General features: G+C 26.9%; 1 protein-coding gene across 1 annotated transcript; it reads left to right on the plus strand.

The window, feature by feature from the left end:
- Positions 1-17,004: 17,004 nt before the first annotated feature.
- LOC124921511 (acyl-CoA--sterol O-acyltransferase 1-like) lies at positions 17,005-18,333 on the plus strand. The gene has a single exon (XM_047462182.1). It carries the CDS (start codon positions 17,030-17,032, stop codon positions 18,233-18,235), a length of 1,206 nt encoding a protein of 401 aa, XP_047318138.1. The 5' UTR covers positions 17,005-17,029; the 3' UTR covers positions 18,236-18,333.
- The last annotated feature ends 357 nt before the right edge of the window (positions 18,334-18,690 follow it).

An 18,690-nucleotide genomic window follows, 5' to 3' on the forward strand; every position in this document is an offset into this window, starting at 1 on the left:
CCTAAAATCTCTAGAGCTTTTCTCTCTCTTCCTTGATTTCCGCACATTGTTTGAATGACGGTTAGTTATTAATATATAATAGATATTTACGCCAAAACTTTTTTATATGAAGAACAAAATATGTGTATATGAATAATTACTTTATGTGAAATAGTTAAGAGAAAAAAACAGAAATAATTTTTAAAGTTATTGAGGGAGAAACAATCAATTTTTCAATCAAGAAATATAGATTTGCTTCTCGTTAGACATTTCGTCTTATGAGTTAAAGGTAAAGGATCTAATAGAACTCTTGTGTGGACTAACTAGAGGAGCAATACTTGAGGCTCATATCTTTATCGATACCAAACCTAACTCAGCTCACATATAAACAGATATTTCATCATGAATTATAGTAATAACGATCTTATCAATTAACATAGAGATCCTGGAACTAGGTATTTAGATATTAATATGAAATTCTGCTTAAAAGCACCTTAAATTTTTAATAATATCTCGAATCAAAATCTTAATTCACCGATTCATTTTCCATATATTGTAATTCATTTTATTTTATTGGAACATATTATTATTATTATTATTTAGTTTGAAATACCTGCCACCTTAATTTATTACTTCACAAAAATCAATGACCAATTTAAAATGAGGTGAACCAAATGTGAAATACCATCACCCTTCTCTCATATTATATGTACATGAAAGTATTGATAAAACAAAAACTAAGGGGTAGTTGATGTCGACTCTATTATAGATTTCTCACCACATTCTGCACTTTTTTATCTCTTTTTTCTCCGAACTCAAGTTATAAAAGAGAAATAAAAATAAACCTAAAAGACGAGAAAAATGAATCTAAAAGACGGTATGAGCAATATGAATTGTAGATATTCCATGCGGGCTTTGCAGGGAGAGGGGAGAAAAAAAAATATTTTAAATTTTAAGTTTTAATATTAAATAAATAAAAAATATTATATATTATCATACTCGAAAAAGCTAGACAAGTAATCACAAGCGGCTTGAACTAGACTTGAACTCGGTCAAAGTCAAACTCAAGTCGAGATTTGACTGAACGGTTCACGAGAGACTCAAACTCGGTCAAAGTCAAGCTCAAGTCGAGTTTTGACCGAGTTATTCACGAACGACTGGAATCATTTGCAGCACTATTCAAAACCTAAAAATAAAAATCAAACATTTCTAATTTCTCCAAATAATTTTATTTTATTTAGAGACATATTTAATAATTTTATTTTATTTAGAGACATATTTAATAAAGACAATATGATGTATCATATCCTGGACCTTCTCTTGTAACACAGGACAAAAATCTTCAAAATATTAAAGTTGAGAGAAGAATTTTGTTTTGTGGTTCAATGGGAGGGTCTGTGTGTAATGGAAAGTTCCATCAAGAAATTGATATGTATTTAAGTTTATTAAAATTTAATGTTACAATTAATTTGGTTTGTATTTATCACAATTTACTAAACAAATTAAAATAATTTAAAAAAATTAGTAAAGTAAGATTAATTTATTTTTATTTGGTATAAAATATATTATTGAATTAAATGAAACCTTTTAAGGTAAAAAAATTGATAAAATATTTAATTAATGATCAATTTTTTTACTAAAAAAATCACATACCAAATATCAATGCATATGGCAAACAAATAAAAAAATCACATACCAAATATCAATGCATATGATAAACAAATAAAAAAGTCCATAACTTTTCAATAAAAAAGGAGAAATAAAAGCAAATTTTACAACTTTAATTTTTGTTTATTATTATTATTTTTACATTCATACACACATTAATTTATTTTTTAATTCAAAAGTAACAGTTTCCTCACTCCATCTTCACTCCATTCGTACATAGTGTGGGTCCTAAGATTTGGGTTGCCCCAGCCTCGGGTAGAAAAAAAATCGATATTTTTGTTGTTGCCTTAAGTCTAATTTAAAAAATGGATTAAAAAATAGCTTTGGATGAGAATTGAACCCATGATCAACTTAAAATTTACATACTTTTCTTCAACCATAAAACTACAACACTTTTGTTTTAAAATTATAACAAATTTAATAAAAATATCTTACTAATTTAATAATTGGGTTGCCTTAACCGAAGGGCTTGCCGGACGGCCCTACTCGTGCCTCTGTATTTATAGAAAATTGTTTCTCACCCCCTTTGACATTCTCAACCCACTCTCACTCTTCACTCAATCCCCAAATTACATATTAATCATTACTACTTATATATATTTACATTTCTTATTTTACTTATTTAAATTAACTTTATTTATTTAATTTAATTATTTAATTTAATTATTATATTTTTCTTATTTAATTAATTATTTTTTAATATCATTTTTTTAATATTTTTTATACGAATATTTATTTTGGTTTTCTTATTTCGGTTAAGAAATCTTTTTTATTTTAAAAAATATGAATTCATTCGTAAAAGTTAAATCTTATTTGTTATAAATTTTTTAGTTATAAATGACGATAAATGAAAATATTAATAAAGAACTAAAATAAATATTTTTTTATCAAATTCAGTCTATGCAAATTTAAATTTATAATAAATAAAATTCAAATTACTAATCTTCAACCTATAGAGAAAGAAAACCTTATATAAAAAGAAAGTTATAATATTACGTACAAGGTGAATTTTTAATATATATATTTTATTAGAAAATTAAATAAATAAAAAATCTAAAATGAAAATTATAATTTTACGGAATTAATATATAAAATTTGTGTTCCTCTATTATTACTCAAATACTTAATATTAAAAAATAAAAAAATTAAAAAAATCTAAAAAATATTAAATAAATAAAGTAGAAAAAAATATATTAAAAATTAATTAATTAATTATATTTAATGATAAAAAACTTAATAATTAAATAAAAGAAGTAAATTATATAAAAGTGATAGGAAATAAAAGAAGTAAATTATATAAAAGTGATAGGAATAAATGAATAATTTTAGAGGGTGAGTGAAATGTCCACTAAACCAACAAATCCAAACTCATCTTCACCATGTCTAATGACTTCGTTGACAAAAATCTCAACTTCTTCACGAATGAAAGTGTTGGCGGTCTGCCGCCCGCCGCATTTGTGTTTCATAGTGTGTTTAGATGAATTTTACAGGTAATTTTTATATTAAATAACTTAAAATAAAATTGATGTCACAAAAATTGAGATGTATTACTAGTCTAATTTATGTTTTAAATAACTTCTTATAAAATTATATCACATCTTAATTATGTCTCATTTTTTTTATATAGTTAGATTTGTCGAGAAGATCGCAGCATTTGTGCAGCAACCAATACTGTCGAAAAACAGTTCATGATCATATGAATAACAAAGGGAAAATGATACAATCCAATTTCCAAGGTTGGAAGAACTAACGATCATGATCCAGCTCCGCCGCCGCCTCATCCAAACAGGCCCCAGTCATTTTCAATGATAAGTGAGGGTGATTTTTATATAAATAAATAAATAAATGATATAATAATTAATTTTCAACTTTTTTGAAATTTTATAAATCAGATATTTAAGGATGAGTTAAAACAACCTCCACGAGTACCAAGAAAAGAATATGTATATATTCAGCCGGAGTCATCCCTAGATGTGTTGACCTTCGTCGTGGAGGAGGTAGTGGCAGTGGCGGCCAGTGGCGGACCCATAAATGTTTTCTTGGGGTTCAAATACATAGTAACGTATCATTTTTTAGCGATCAAATAAATGCATTTTCTAATTAAAATTTTACTCGATAATTACATAAAAAAAAAATAACAAACACAATTACAAAATACTAATAATCACAATTACTAAATTATTCTTGTCCACGAGTCGGTACAAAAGAAGACAAATTTATTTTACAAGATTCCATTTGTTGAAAATATTGCAATATTGGCTCATTTTCAATTGTTGAGAAAATATATTTCTCAACATATATAACTAAACTATCATTCATCCATTCATCTCCCATTCGATTACGCAAATCAGTCTTCACGGTCTTCATTGTAGAAAAAATTCTTTCAACGGATGTAGTTGTAACTGGTAAAACTAAAGTCAACTCTATCAATCGATAAACAAATGGAAAGACTATATATTTTTCTGTTGCAACCAATTTCTGAGCAAGAATTCTCAGTCTTCAATTGAAGAAAATTAAGGATCATCCCGCAAATTAAATAAGTAAGCCCGAAGTTGTTGTTCCAAAAATAAATAATCACTGCCTGTGAAATTTTCGGGATAAAGTTTGGCAAGACTATCAAATTGGGAGAATGAATTTCTGGGATGAAGACATGATATGCAGCCAAGTAATTTTGTATTAACTTCTGAAAAACGATTATTCATTTCTTGCATAATCAAGTCAACAACCTAGCATTAAATAATAAATAATAACTATTAATAGATAAGAAATAATAACCATTAATAGATAATAAATAATTTTCATTATACCTGATAAAAGATTTCCACACGTTAATGATGAAGATTAGTGATGAGTTCCCCTTTTCCTCTCCGCCTACCATTGCTATCAATTATCATATGCTCATTCATATCAAAATTGAGATCGAGTGTAATTGACAAAAACTGTTAACTTGGTCCAAAATATCATGCCACCCATCTTCTCTAAATTTTTGTAATTGATTTTTCGAACTCACAATCAATGATATGGGTTGAACTATATTTTGATCTCCTCTTTGTAGGTAAAGTGACAACTCACTTGTAATTCCCAATAAATTTTTCATCAAATACAACACAAAAGCAAATTCATAAAAAAATAACTATATAAAAAAAATGAAAATTTAATTTAATAGATTTCAGCCTAATTTTATGAGAATATAAAAAAAAATATATATATATATAAATAAGAACAAAAATACAAAAACGTAATAAACACATATTATCGAGTGAATAGACACTCGAGATTACGATTATAGAATATTAATACATATAAAAATAATATATCAAATTCTTTATTTAAATACCGAACCAAACCAAGTTAACTATTTTAACTTGTTTATTAATATTAATTTATATTTTCTTATAAATTTTTGAAATAGTTTAAAATTAAGAAATATAAAACACTATTATTATTTTAACTTTTATATTTTACCCTTATAAGTAATTTGTATTATTAATTATATTGAAATAAATAAAAAACAATGTATAATTATTATATAAATATAATTTTAAAATAAATACTATTATTATATGATTTATATTATTTTATATATAATTATAAATATTTGTATATTAGAAAATATTGTTAGTATAAAATAAAATATTAATAATATTTAAAATTAAAATAATATAATTATGAATTAGTTTATAAATAAATTATATAAATATAAAATATAATAAATAAATTAAATGTGAGGCTAAGGTTTATTATCGGATTATCTCATTCTCACCGTTCAATTACAAAATCAACTGATTAAGAGTTAAAACAATTTATATTTTTTATTTTAAGGTTTGGGTGGCCGGCCAGATCAAGTGCTCATGTAGTGGATTTGGAGGAAGTGGCTGAGTGGTTGGAAAGATTAATAATGTTTTAAAAGTCTTTTTAATTAAGTATTGTTTGTTTTTATTTTGCATGCTACAAACATTGGTGGTGTCTTATTTAGTTTTTAAGAATTAAACAAGAACAAACATGATATCATACTCATAAATTTGGCTTAAACTCAAAGCGCTTCTAGTTGGAATTAAACTTGTGACCTTTTAGTTTTTTAAACCATTTTTACCTTGGTAGAGTTTGTTTAGTTTTTTTTTTTACCTATTTTAATATTTTTTTAAAAATTTTCTTTTATTCTTGTTTCAATGATTTTTCATTAATCTAATTAATACAAGATTTTAGTTTTTATTTTTAATTTATTGTCAATATTTTTTTAGTTATTATCATTTTATGCTTGGGATCTGTTTGTTTTTTCTTTTGTTAAAAAGAAAACAATGTTGAATATAATTTGACGTTTGACAACAATAAATTAAAGTTAAACGACAAGAAAAGTTTAAATCCTTACCGCATTGATTTTTCTTTTTATAAAAATACATTCAAATGGATTGTTAGGAAATCCTCGATTTCTTTGTAAAGTTTAAAGCCTATGTTTCACGTTGCCGCATTGAATTTTTTTATTATAAAAATACATTAAATGGACCATTATATTAAAAATTATATATATATATATATATATAGAAGTGATAGAGTGAGGGAATGACGTGACATCACCTTCATTGGTTGGAAAATGTAAAAGTGAGAGGAAAGAGAGAAAAGAGAGAAATTATTTGATTTTTTCAGCGAATAAAATTATGCCACGTCATTCCCTCACCAAATTCCCTTATCTAATCATTTCTCATATATATATTATATATATATATTTAAAAGTCTTAAACTTACAACTCATACCTTTTAAATAAATTATATTAGTTTAATTATTATTTAGATTAATTGTTATTTAGTTTGAAATTAACAATAATTAAATTATTTGTTAAAATATAACAACAATAACATTATTTCCTTTAAAATAAAAATAATTAAATAAAATCTTTTCCTTTTATTATTAATGTTTTATAAATCTTTTTTTAAGCCTAAGGGAGAATGTGTGGTCTTAGGTCAAAGGGTTCAAGAACCAATCCAAGAGAAGGTGGTGGAATCTCATAGAGAATTCAAGTCGTGAGAAAGGAAAATTGGAGTCAAACCAAGTCATTTTGAATTTCAAAATTCAAATGACAATGCATGATGTCAAAGCCATGGGTTATCTTTAATCTCATTGGCCGAAAATGACATGTCATTAATTTTATTGACATGTCACAAGATCATTGGCCCTTTCAATTATTTAACATAATGAAAAAAATTAAAATGCGATCTCTTCAATGAAATAACATCAAAGGGAGCTTGTGACATTTGAGATTCAAATTCAAATGCACAACAACTTCCCCGACTTGGTAAGTTAATTAGGAAAGAGTATTGATATCTAGATCCTTCTAACCAATCCCTATAAATACCTAGCTACCTCATGAGAAAAAAAGACACGGAAATCCAATATTTTCACATTCCTTGTGCCCCTAAGTTTCCGAAATTTCGCTACAACCGAAGTTCCCATAGGAGATCAAGAGCAGCCCCCTTCCTTGTAAGCTCTTAGGTCTCCTTTTGCATTTTCATTTGACTATAACATGAGATTAAAAAAAATATGCATGTTTTTTGAATATATTTTTTTCTTGACTTTTAATTGCTGCAATGTCTTTGTAAATATGTATAACATAAGTAAACCATAAACAAAAAACAGAAAATTAAAATCTAAACAATTTTAAAATTCAAGAAACATTTTCTAAAGGCTTGGTTTTTGTTACCTTTATCCTAACCTTTTGGATCGGTTCTAAGCCATGCTGATTTAAAGTTCATGGAGATTAAGTCGAGAGGGTTTGAACTCTTGAACTTTAGAAAAACCCTTTGCTTATTGAGAATTTAAAATAATTTCGCCAAAAACTATCAAAATGTAGCCAAGAAAAGGATTCTCGGTCATCTACTATTTTTAAAATTAAAAACTGGATTTCATTCGAACACAAACTTATGATTTTGAAAATAAAAACATTATACCCAGACCAAAATTAAAATTAAAACTTAAAACTAATACATGACCGAGATCAAAAATAAATTTGGCTTAAGATGTCTTAATGATAATAAAAATGAATAATTTGAGCTCAGACATAAATTAAAAACAAAAAATAAAAAATCACTTGATCGAGAAAAATCTCAAAACACATCAAAATTAGCCTCACATTTGTGTATAAAATGTTTATGCCTTGTCTTGATTGATTGTGAGTTTTTTTTAATTGTTGTATACTATGTTGTAACCCCTATGGGTTAGAATAAATTAGGATGGGGCAATCATGGCCACCATCGAGTTAGAATATAAGATTTAGGTTGAAAAATAAAAAGCAATAACCTTCCCTGCTGTATCGACGCATCCGACCGAGAGGAAGAGCCCACAAACCAAAATAAATACACCAGCTCATGAGCAATGACTGAGAGAGCTTTCGCAGACTTCCTAACGCTTCTTCAAAACTCTATCTACTTGTAGCGGCGCTTCCAACGCCTGTCCGACCGAGGAAACTAGCCAGACTACGCATCTAGTTAGGTTTCCCGACAAATCTGGCCGAGAGGGCTCCCTGCTAGTTTGCTACTCTCGCGCATTGACTTCTCCCACCCAATAGTAATTTCGTGACGCTTTCGACCGAGGGGAGTTGTGTTGGAATTATTTTCAATATTTGAGTACATATATTATTTAGTGTTGTATTAGTTGTTGTCATATAAAGATTAAAGACCAATTAAAGTGATATATTAAAGTATAAAGATTATGAGCTTATTTAGACATCTATAATAAATATGAGAATATATTTGTATAAAAGAAGAAATACCATTTATTATTTCGTTGATGAACCGAATAATAAATAAGCATATTAGGGTTAGATCCCCAACCCATATAAACAGCCTACCTATTATGTTTCTCTCATTGTTTTGAAAACCGTTTCGGTCATTAACTCAGTTTTTTGGTGTACTTCGGTCCGACCGGTTTAACCGGTTGAACCACTTCTAGAACCAATTTTTTTTTCTTCATTTTCTTTTAAAAATAAATTTAAATATATTAATACATAAATGGTATATAAAAATCAATTAGGCATATAAAAAATAATCAAATAAATATTAATTAAATTCAATAATTATCTATTAAATTTATATAATTCAACATAGTGACTAAGTTAAACAATTACTTATAAATAATTAAACAAAAAAATTAATAAATAATTAACAAATATTAGAGATTTGAAAAACAACTATATATAATTAATAAATAATTAATAACACTATTGACTAAATTTATCTGTTTATTAAGTATTAACAATGTTGACTGACTAAATAATTGGTAACATTGATCAGTTTATTAACTCATCATATTTTTCATCTTCAACACATATTCATCAAGATTACATGCAACTCAGTAAACCCAAACACATCAATTGAAAAACCCTAATTGAAGACCCTAATTCTATTCTAAACCCAAACACATCAGTCCTATATTGATTTTCTTGTTGCTCATAAACCAACACATTATCAAAAATATTACGAAAAATGATAAACTTACCGATGAGTTCCAGCTGAAGAACAACCGTAGATCTGAAGAATAACTGTAGATCTAAGGTGAGTTAAGTCGTTAACTATTAAGGAAGAGATTAGAGAGCTCTATATCAGTGTCCTACCATATTCGTCTTTCTTCTTTCGAACTTGAGGAACTTCTATATCAGAAAAGGAAAGAAAGAGATTTGTGAGAACTCTGTATAAGTAAAGACTAAAGAAAAAAAACAAATTAAATAATAATAGTTTATATAATAACCTTTCTAACTGAAATAACCGGTTTGATTTTCCGGTGGAACCGTCCGGTTCGACCGGACTTTGACCAGTTCAAATGTGGTCGTTTTGAAGACAAAATTCGGACCGCTCAATAAACCGTTTCACGGTCGGACCGGTTAGACCGTCTGTCGGACCGCGTATTTTAAAACATTGGTTTCTCTCATCACACAAAAGGTAGATGCCTTTTCATCTCTCATGAACACTCAAGGTCTATCGATATAGGGTTAGAAGACTTAAACTCAACCCACATTAGACATTCTGATCCAGATCGAGAACCAGAACTAGGAGATCCAAGATCGGGAAAGAAGATCCGAAAAACAACGAAAAACGACTTAATTAACCGTTCTTTATTTCAGATTCAGATATGTTTCCGTACCTTAAATTTATTTCAATTTATCGACATATAGTATTAAGATTATAGAACTAAAGAATAAATGATTAAATTAAAGAATCTAACAAGTTGCTCTCGAGACAATCATTCCCCTATAGGCTTCCACTATTATTTTTCTGAATTTGGATCTTGATAAAAAATCGTCAATAAAATTTTTCGCTCTAAGTTCAATTTTTAATATGATTGATATTAATGAATTATATAAATTTATTGAGTTTTCTTGAGAGTGATATTTAATTTTTCACGTTGAAAATTGTAAAGTGATGTTTTGAAATTTCTTTTGTATAACAAAAAGTAATAGAAATTTGTTCAATAAAAATGTGTGAAAATTATCATTTTTTATTGTGTTATTTTTTTTTTTGTGACCAAATACATTCATTATAAAGTATTCAATCAACAATTATTTGAACTTTTATATGAATAAATAAATGTATATATAAATATATAATGCTTTTGATAAGATGTACAAATTGAATATATATGGTACAAGTACTTAGAAGAGAGTAAAGGCAAAAAAGAAAATTTCAAGTTTGGAACATGAGTGCTTCACGACGATTCCAAAATAGGTGTTTCTGGAAATTGGATGTGATATCATATCGCATCAAAGATACTAAAGTGAGATCTCACCTTTGTTTTATTAGAAAGTGGACATGTGTTCATTTATAAATTCATAAGTAATCACTTTTGGAATTAGTGCGGCTTGGTTGGAGAATCGTTTAGTTCTCTTTCATGTTATTTTGTAGTCAATTAATTAGTTTGAAATGAATTACATAACATTTAATAACAAAAATTATGATGGACGACTCATTCATTCTGAAATTCTTATGAGGTTGGTCGAGGTTAATATGAGTTATCCATGGAGTCGATCATAGACCAGATTGCGTTGTCGGAGTACATCCGGGCTCAATAATTATCTTTTTTTCTTCTTCATGTTTTTGTTCTATTTGGATAAGCTTTCTATAGTAATTGTTTTTAATCTTTCTATGTTTGATTATTGTATTTAAATGATCTAATTTTTCATCATACATGGACATTTAAAAATATGGGTCAAGGATCACAATACCAAATTAACTTCTTTCTTCTTTTTTCTTTCCTCCAAGTATTTATTTTTCTTTCTCTTTTCTCTTGTTTATTCATGTAACTTAAATTGGTTTGTGTTATCTTAATTTATAAGAATAATTTTTATCTATGACAAAACAAAATTGACGACACTTTGAGCCAAAACTCAATATAGATTTACGTGAATTTTCACAAATTCAACATTCTCAAATCATGACTTAATTTAAAAAGCGCACCTTAACTTACTGATTGTATTAAATTGGGTTGTATGTTTCTTTTATGGTTAGCGTGTTTTTCGCACCAAATTTTTGAATATATATTTTTATTGATTAGTGAACTTAAACTGTTGCCAAAATTCAGAATAAAATAAAATGAGAGGTTGACAAAAATCAGAATAAAAGGGAGGGCTTTGATTCCATCATAAAAAAAACAAGTGGCTTTCATTTGAAGCTAGAAATATGTATCTTTAAGTGGGACTAAAGATTTAGCATATCTCGATAGCATCTAGGACATCCGTATATTCTTAATTAACATGTGTTAAAATGCAATATAAGATCTATTTTTCTAAGAATATGCATATAATATTGGGAATATATATTTTTGATTAAACAATATTTGCAATTCAACAATCTATTTAGCAGGCTACAATAAAATTAAATAGATTCCAATGAGTAAGAATAATTTATCAAGTGTGACCAGGGTCATTAGTTTCGGTACAAGATAAGATTTTTAATTCTCCAGAAATTTCTAATTAATTTTATCTAGAAAAATAAATAAATAAAATATGCAAATTTTTTTTTAACAATTATCTTCATATCTTCATGAGTCTTATCACTTTTGAAAAATACATAATTTATATAAAAAATGTATTTTGATTGTACAAGTAAAAAATGTTACTAGGATTTTATTTGTTGAAAATATGGTTGAGTTGGATAAAATTTATCTGGCCAAAATGATTTAGATTTTTTTCTTTCTAAATTGGTTAAATATTGTAGTACACAAATTGTTTTTTTTAATATAGTTTTTTTGCCAAACATATTTTTATAATAAATTCATATTAAAAAATACCCCTCATTAATTTGAATACTTCAATTTAGCTAAGAAAATGATAGCAAATCAAGTTTGACTACTAATTATAAAATTTATAAACTTTTGTAAAACTTTATAAATATACAAACTTATTTAGTAAGAAAGTGTTATGCTTTATGATGATGCAATACATAATTCCAATAGAGTCACCTACAACAAAAATGTTAAAATATTATATATCTATATATTATTTTAAAAATATATTAAGAAGTTAAAAAATAAAAATTGTATAAGACCTCTCCAAAATATTTATCCTTCGGGCCTAATCCCACTATACAATATTTAAGCAACCAGAATCAGAAAATATTAGAGTTAACGAATGTTTGAACATAGTGAAGAAAAAATTAGGGGTTTAAATTTAATGTAAAAAAAATGAATTTGAAGAGAATCAAAGCACCATTTATCTTAAAAATTATTGTATCATTTATAATTTTTTTAAAAATTTGAATATATAAATATTTAGTAGATAATAAAATTTAATTTATCCCAACATAGATATCTCAACAAATCAGAACTATCTATAATATTATATATGTAAGGAATATCTTTTTGATTTGAAATGCTTATTGTTGGCTGATAGGATCTGACTTTGATAATTAGATGCTTTGTCTCGGACTCTTGGCTATATGAAACACAACCATTTTTTCGAACAACATAAAAAAAATATTATCACAAATTAATATAATAAAATAAAATAAATCAGAATCGTCAAACTGAAACACAAAAAGAAAATTATTTCTTAATCTATGCAAATAGCATTAATTATTCTTAAAATTGTATATTAGTCCATTTACATATAAAATATATAATTTAATAATATTCTATCATCATCTAATATTTGACTATTTAACATTATATTTAACTTCAATTTATTTATTTATTTATAATTAAAACTTATTTGTCAATTTTAAATTAGAAAAAAAAAACTTATTTTTACTAGGAGGACACAACTATATATATGTATATTTATTTATTTTGTAAGGACTTAAGTTAAAAAAAAATATAATCGACCTATTTTGACCGACGTGTTAAGTTATTTAACAAATTTTTTTGATAATTCGTTTATTTTATTATTGTTGAAAGTCCATCAATTTGAATATTGATATTTAATATGATAAAGGGTTTAATTTAGGTTGGTCAAGCAAAAGTATATTTTTTCTTTTACTTTTTCTTTTTTAATTTAAATTTATGAAGTAACTTCTACTTACCTACCACGTTTTTAAATAAGAGTTAAATCGTGGCATTTGATTTTTTAAGTCTTAACACCACTGACTCTTAGCCCATTAAATAAAATAAAGAATAAATTTTTATAATTTTTTGAACATAAATAAGTTTAGCATAATGGTTTGGGAAAAAAAACATAAAATTATTATTTTTTCATGAGTTCAAACCTCACCAAACTTATTTTATTATCATTTTTTTAGCAATCAAAAATCACGTTTTTTTTAGGTTGGGGCATCCCAAACATTGGTGTCGGCTTTAGTCGTATGTGTCACGAGAATATTGAAAATCGGTAATTCACTTACTTTTGCATTGTCGAAGTTGACTAGTATCTAGAGTTTTTGTGAAGTATCACTGAGATTTATTTGGTGATGCCCAAGACTTTGGGTGGTTGTTGGGAAATTTGGATTTATGCGGCTTATATGGCATGACTATATAATTGGATTATCATCTCAATTATATTTGGGTGGACTATCTAGTTAGAGAAAAATTGTCGAACTTTCATCGATCGTAGTTATCCAATGCGTATCATTCATAATCTTATTATTAGGATGCTTTCAGAGATTTATTCCGGAAAGTTGATAGAGTCCGTTGAGGAGTTAATTGTTTTTCTCGAGTACTTACGAACTCGATAACCTATTTAGTAACGTTTTTTATTTTCTTTTCATATCATGTTTTTGTCGTTGTATTCAAACGATTTTGATCATTTTTAATATACATAAACATTTAAAAAAAACTTAATTTTACCTATTTAAGTGAAAATATGTTAAAAATTAAAATATCTAACTTATTTTAAAACAAGATTAACAAACTATTATAACAAAATTACTAAAAAAAACTAATTTAACCTTCTAAATTTAATAAAATTAGTCTTTTATATAAAGTTATATTAAATATATATATTTATTCTCTGTCTTATATATTTTTATTTTTTAATAAGTAATTAATTCTTATTAAATTCAAATGAAAGTTAAATATGAGAAATTAATTAATAAATAATACAATATAATGTCTTCAAAATCAAAGAAATGATAATGATGAAAGGAAGATATATAACTTTTATGCAAATTTGTTGAAATGCTTCTATGAAGCACATATCTACAATATATAGTGGGAAAGAAATGCAAAAATTTATAGTATAATGCGCAGATCAATGAAGAAAATCTGAGAAGATATAGTTGCAGATGACAATGCTCTAATTCATACTTAGAGAGGAATTCAGAAGAATGAAGAAAAATGGAGCTTAAACTAAAGATATAATATCTCATATGGAATAGTCACTAGTAAAATCAGATCCAAAACGCTTTAGACAATTTTTGTTTTTTTTTTTAATTTTCTTTGTTATTTGTAATTCTGATTTGTTGTTTATTTCTTTTTCAAAGTTAGATCTTGTCTAGGTTTGATCTTAACTCTCGAAATATTCTCCCATTTTTGAGTTATTTAATGAAATGGCACTAAGATGTTTTCCAAAAATAAATGTCTACAAAATCAATAATTGATGATCTAGATATTATATGGTATAAATAATTTATAAAAATAAAACTCAATTAAGAAATGATCCAACGATAATGCGATTTATTGAGAATTTCTTCGTAGACGAACTCATTTGAGTTCCTAAATGATGACTGTTGTAATAGAGCAAACCGAATGAAACAATGAAACAGTGTCGGAAAAATCTCTACCAAAGATTTTAAACGGCGGTTAAAATTGTCCTTAGCCGAGGATTGATAAACAACGCCGAAAAAAGTCCAGCTAAATGAAAATGAACAATCTACATATATAATCGAAATAGTGAGAAATTCATACAAATAATTGGAGGATATTTGTAAGAGGTCATCCATATGAAATATTAAATCGAGTAATTTTTTAATGAAAAAATGAAAAATAACTCCAAATCTCATTATTTCATTTCCTTTGATGCTAAGGGGACAGACATAGACTTCGATTCTTGAACAATCCACTATCACCAACACAATGGGAGGATATGAACAACAAACGGCCCATCAACGATTAAAAGTATTATTTAGACTATAAAATTTTGAGACGAAAAAACCGATCCGACTAAATAAGATGCTGGATCGAAAAAATACAACATCAACTCAAATTTGAATGATAAAAAAAAATAAGACACCATGCAATACTAAAAATAATCATTAGAGGGGCAGAAAAATTTGACATATCAACTTCTCCAAATTTCATTTTTCTTGATAGAGAAAACAATATATTATCTTCATATATATATATATATATTATAAATTAATAATTTAATATATAAGTTAAAAAATTATTAATATTTATTTTAACTATTTACTATTAAATATATTAAATTATATAATGAGGTTATTAAATAATATAATTAATATATAATGGTATAATAATTTTAATATTTTTTTTAAATATTAATTTTAGATATTATCAAACTAATGTAAATATTAAATATTTAAAGTTTATATATTTTTATTTAATGAATATAATTTTTTATCTCTCAATATTTAAATTATTAAATATTTTATTCCTATCTTATTTTAGTATGTTTTCTTGAGTTTAAAACTTTTAATATTTTTAAAATATTTATATTTTTGATTTAATTATAAGACTATCCACAACAGATATCAAATTTTTTCATTTAATACTCTGCCACGTTAACTTAACACATATTTTAACACCCACTTTTTAGCATATCCTACAGCAGAGTGTTATTCAAGGTATCAAAATTACTTTTTCACTTTCTCTCACTTCCACATCATTTATACATAATTTCATTTTTTTAACCATAAACAAGGATGATAATATGGTGGAAAATTTCAAAAAAAATTTAGTGTCCAAATGACACAAACCAAGTCTCTATTTATAGATCTCGAAAAATAAAAAAAAATAATGATATATATATATATATATATATATATATATATATATATATATATATATATATATTTTGATCAGATATTATGCAAAAGTCTATTTAAAAAAGAAAACAAAAACAAAAACAAAAAAGTAACCATCAGCGCTGCCACTTGGCACGCTGTGATTGGGCCACATCAAATTTGGTCCGTATCAAAATTTGATACCCATATTTTAACACTTAATTTTGATACTCTACTGTACCATTTGATATTATTTTAACACCCATTTGATACCTTATTTGACACTCTGCTGTGGATAGTCTAACATACTATATATATATATATATATATATATATATATATATATATATATATATATATATATATATATATATATATATATATATATATATATATCATGTTAAAATAATAAAAACCTTTCGATTTCTCTAATAAAATGTTAGAAAAATAATCTTCTCTTCTAGTCTAACTAACGTTAACAAGATTTTGATATTCTTAGTCTCTTGAGATTCTGAGTTCTAGCCCGTCATGTAACTAGTTCTGCGCCTGATTAAATGGTTAGAAGTATTTGCGGGCTATATAGTTAATCTGTGAAGATTAGTCGCACTGAAAAGGAGAAACAGAACCCAACGTTTAAAAAAAAATATATATTATTATCATTTAAGATCGTTATATTTTTGTTAGACCATTAGGGTAGATTTAACCATAAAAAAAATGATTTGAAATTTTGGACATTCTATATATGCTATTAATTAAGACAGCTCAACATATATAAACGTTAAAATGACTAATTAAAAACAAAAATAATCGAATATTGGGTCAAAACATATTAATTACTGTTTTGAAGTTCCCATTGACTGGTTGACACATTGGACCTATTCACGTGACACTATTGCATCATCTGATTCACCTTTTTCTAATTGATCAATTAACCTTAATTATTCCTACCATATAAAGTAAAAAAAAAAAAAAAAAAACTTTATTTATATCACAAAGATAATGAATGCGTCATTTAAAGAGCCTTCCCGAATTCATATTACTTTATATAAAATGCCATCCACAACTCTGGCACCATGTATTATTAATACATCAAGAAAGAGAGATGGAGATGGAGGAAGGGATGATGAACTATGCCGGCGCCGGCTCCGGCCAGAAATTGGAAGGAGAATTGGGGAGATTCATTAAAGTATCAACATCTGTGGTAATATCTCTTTCCTATTGTTTTATAGCCGGAAAACTCATAAGAAAAGGCAAACCAAGGCTATTCTCTTTTATCCCCATTGTAATTTTCTTTCTAACCCTCCCTTTAAGCCTTCAATCCGTTCATCTTTGTGGCTCGGTCGCCTTCTTCGTCACCTGGCTCGCTAACTTCAAAATCCTCCTCCTCGCTTTCGATAAAGGCCCTCTCTCTGACCCTTCTCTTTCCCTTTCCCGTTTCATAGCTCTCGCTTGCTTCCCAATTAAAATCGATCGCAAGAGTAGTAATAATCAATCGTCGACGTCGTCTAAAAAGGTCAATAGTTCGGTTTGGATTTACCTCATCAAGTGTTTGCTAGTATCACTTTTCATTAAAAGCAAGTACAATAGTAGAAACCTTAACCCAACCTTAGTATTGGCAATCCTTTGTCTCCACACGTATCTAGTTCTCGAGCTAACCATGGCCCTAGTCGCAGCTATTAGCCGTTTTTCATTAGGTTTAGACCTCGAGGCTCAATTCAACGAGCCTTACTTGTCTAGCTCGTTACAAGATTTTTGGGGACGTAGATGGAACGTGATGGTGTCTCGTATCCTACGGCCCACCGTATACGATCCCACTATGTGGGTCGCCTCTCGTTTTGTGGGGAGGAAGTGGGCTCCGCTAGTGGCGGTGTTTAACACATTCATTGTGTCGGCAATCATGCACGAGATAATCTTTTTGTATTTGGGAAGGAGGAGGCCGACGTTTATGATTAGTTGGTTTTTTGTCTTTCACGGGTTTTGTTTGGTGGTTGAGATTACGTTAAAGAAATTGAACGAGGGTTGTGGCGGATTTGGATTGCCGAGGATGGTGGCGACTATTTTAACTATGGGATTCGTTTTGGTGACGGCTTCGTGGTGGTTTTTTCCCGAAATAATTCGATGTAAGGCGGAATCTAGAGCTTTTGATGAATACGCAATTGTGGGCGCCTTCTTTAGAAGGAGAATTATTGGGGATTTCAAATTCATGTAAACTAAAGTTGTGTGTTTCAACCAACGCCAATTGTTAGTTTATTGTTCACACCAATTGTATGACGTACAAATCATATTATATAAAATATTGATGTTTACCAAATTTCCTTTGCTTATCTTTTTATAAGGAAAATACCATTTGTGACGAGCACATCTCAATTATTAATTAATTATATATAGTTGTGGTCCGGCAATATAATTTGATTAATTATAGCGATAATTTGTCAAATTTATTATATATTTTCTTAATTAGATCTTGGAAAAATACAAAACAAGGTTCCTTAATTAATTAGGCAAAGGAGAGAACGACATCCTACAATTTGGCATTCAACAACATATAACATTGTTTTGACCAAAATTTATTTAAACAATTATTATTATTTTAACAAAAGAAATATATTTTGATATTTATTTTGAAAATGAGAAATTTTAAAGAAGATAGTCATGATCTATTTT

The sequence above is a fragment of the Impatiens glandulifera genome, chromosome 1 (assembly GCF_907164915.1).
Source record: "Impatiens glandulifera chromosome 1, dImpGla2.1, whole genome shotgun sequence".
NCBI classification, from domain to species: Eukaryota; Viridiplantae; Streptophyta; class Magnoliopsida; order Ericales; family Balsaminaceae; genus Impatiens; species Impatiens glandulifera.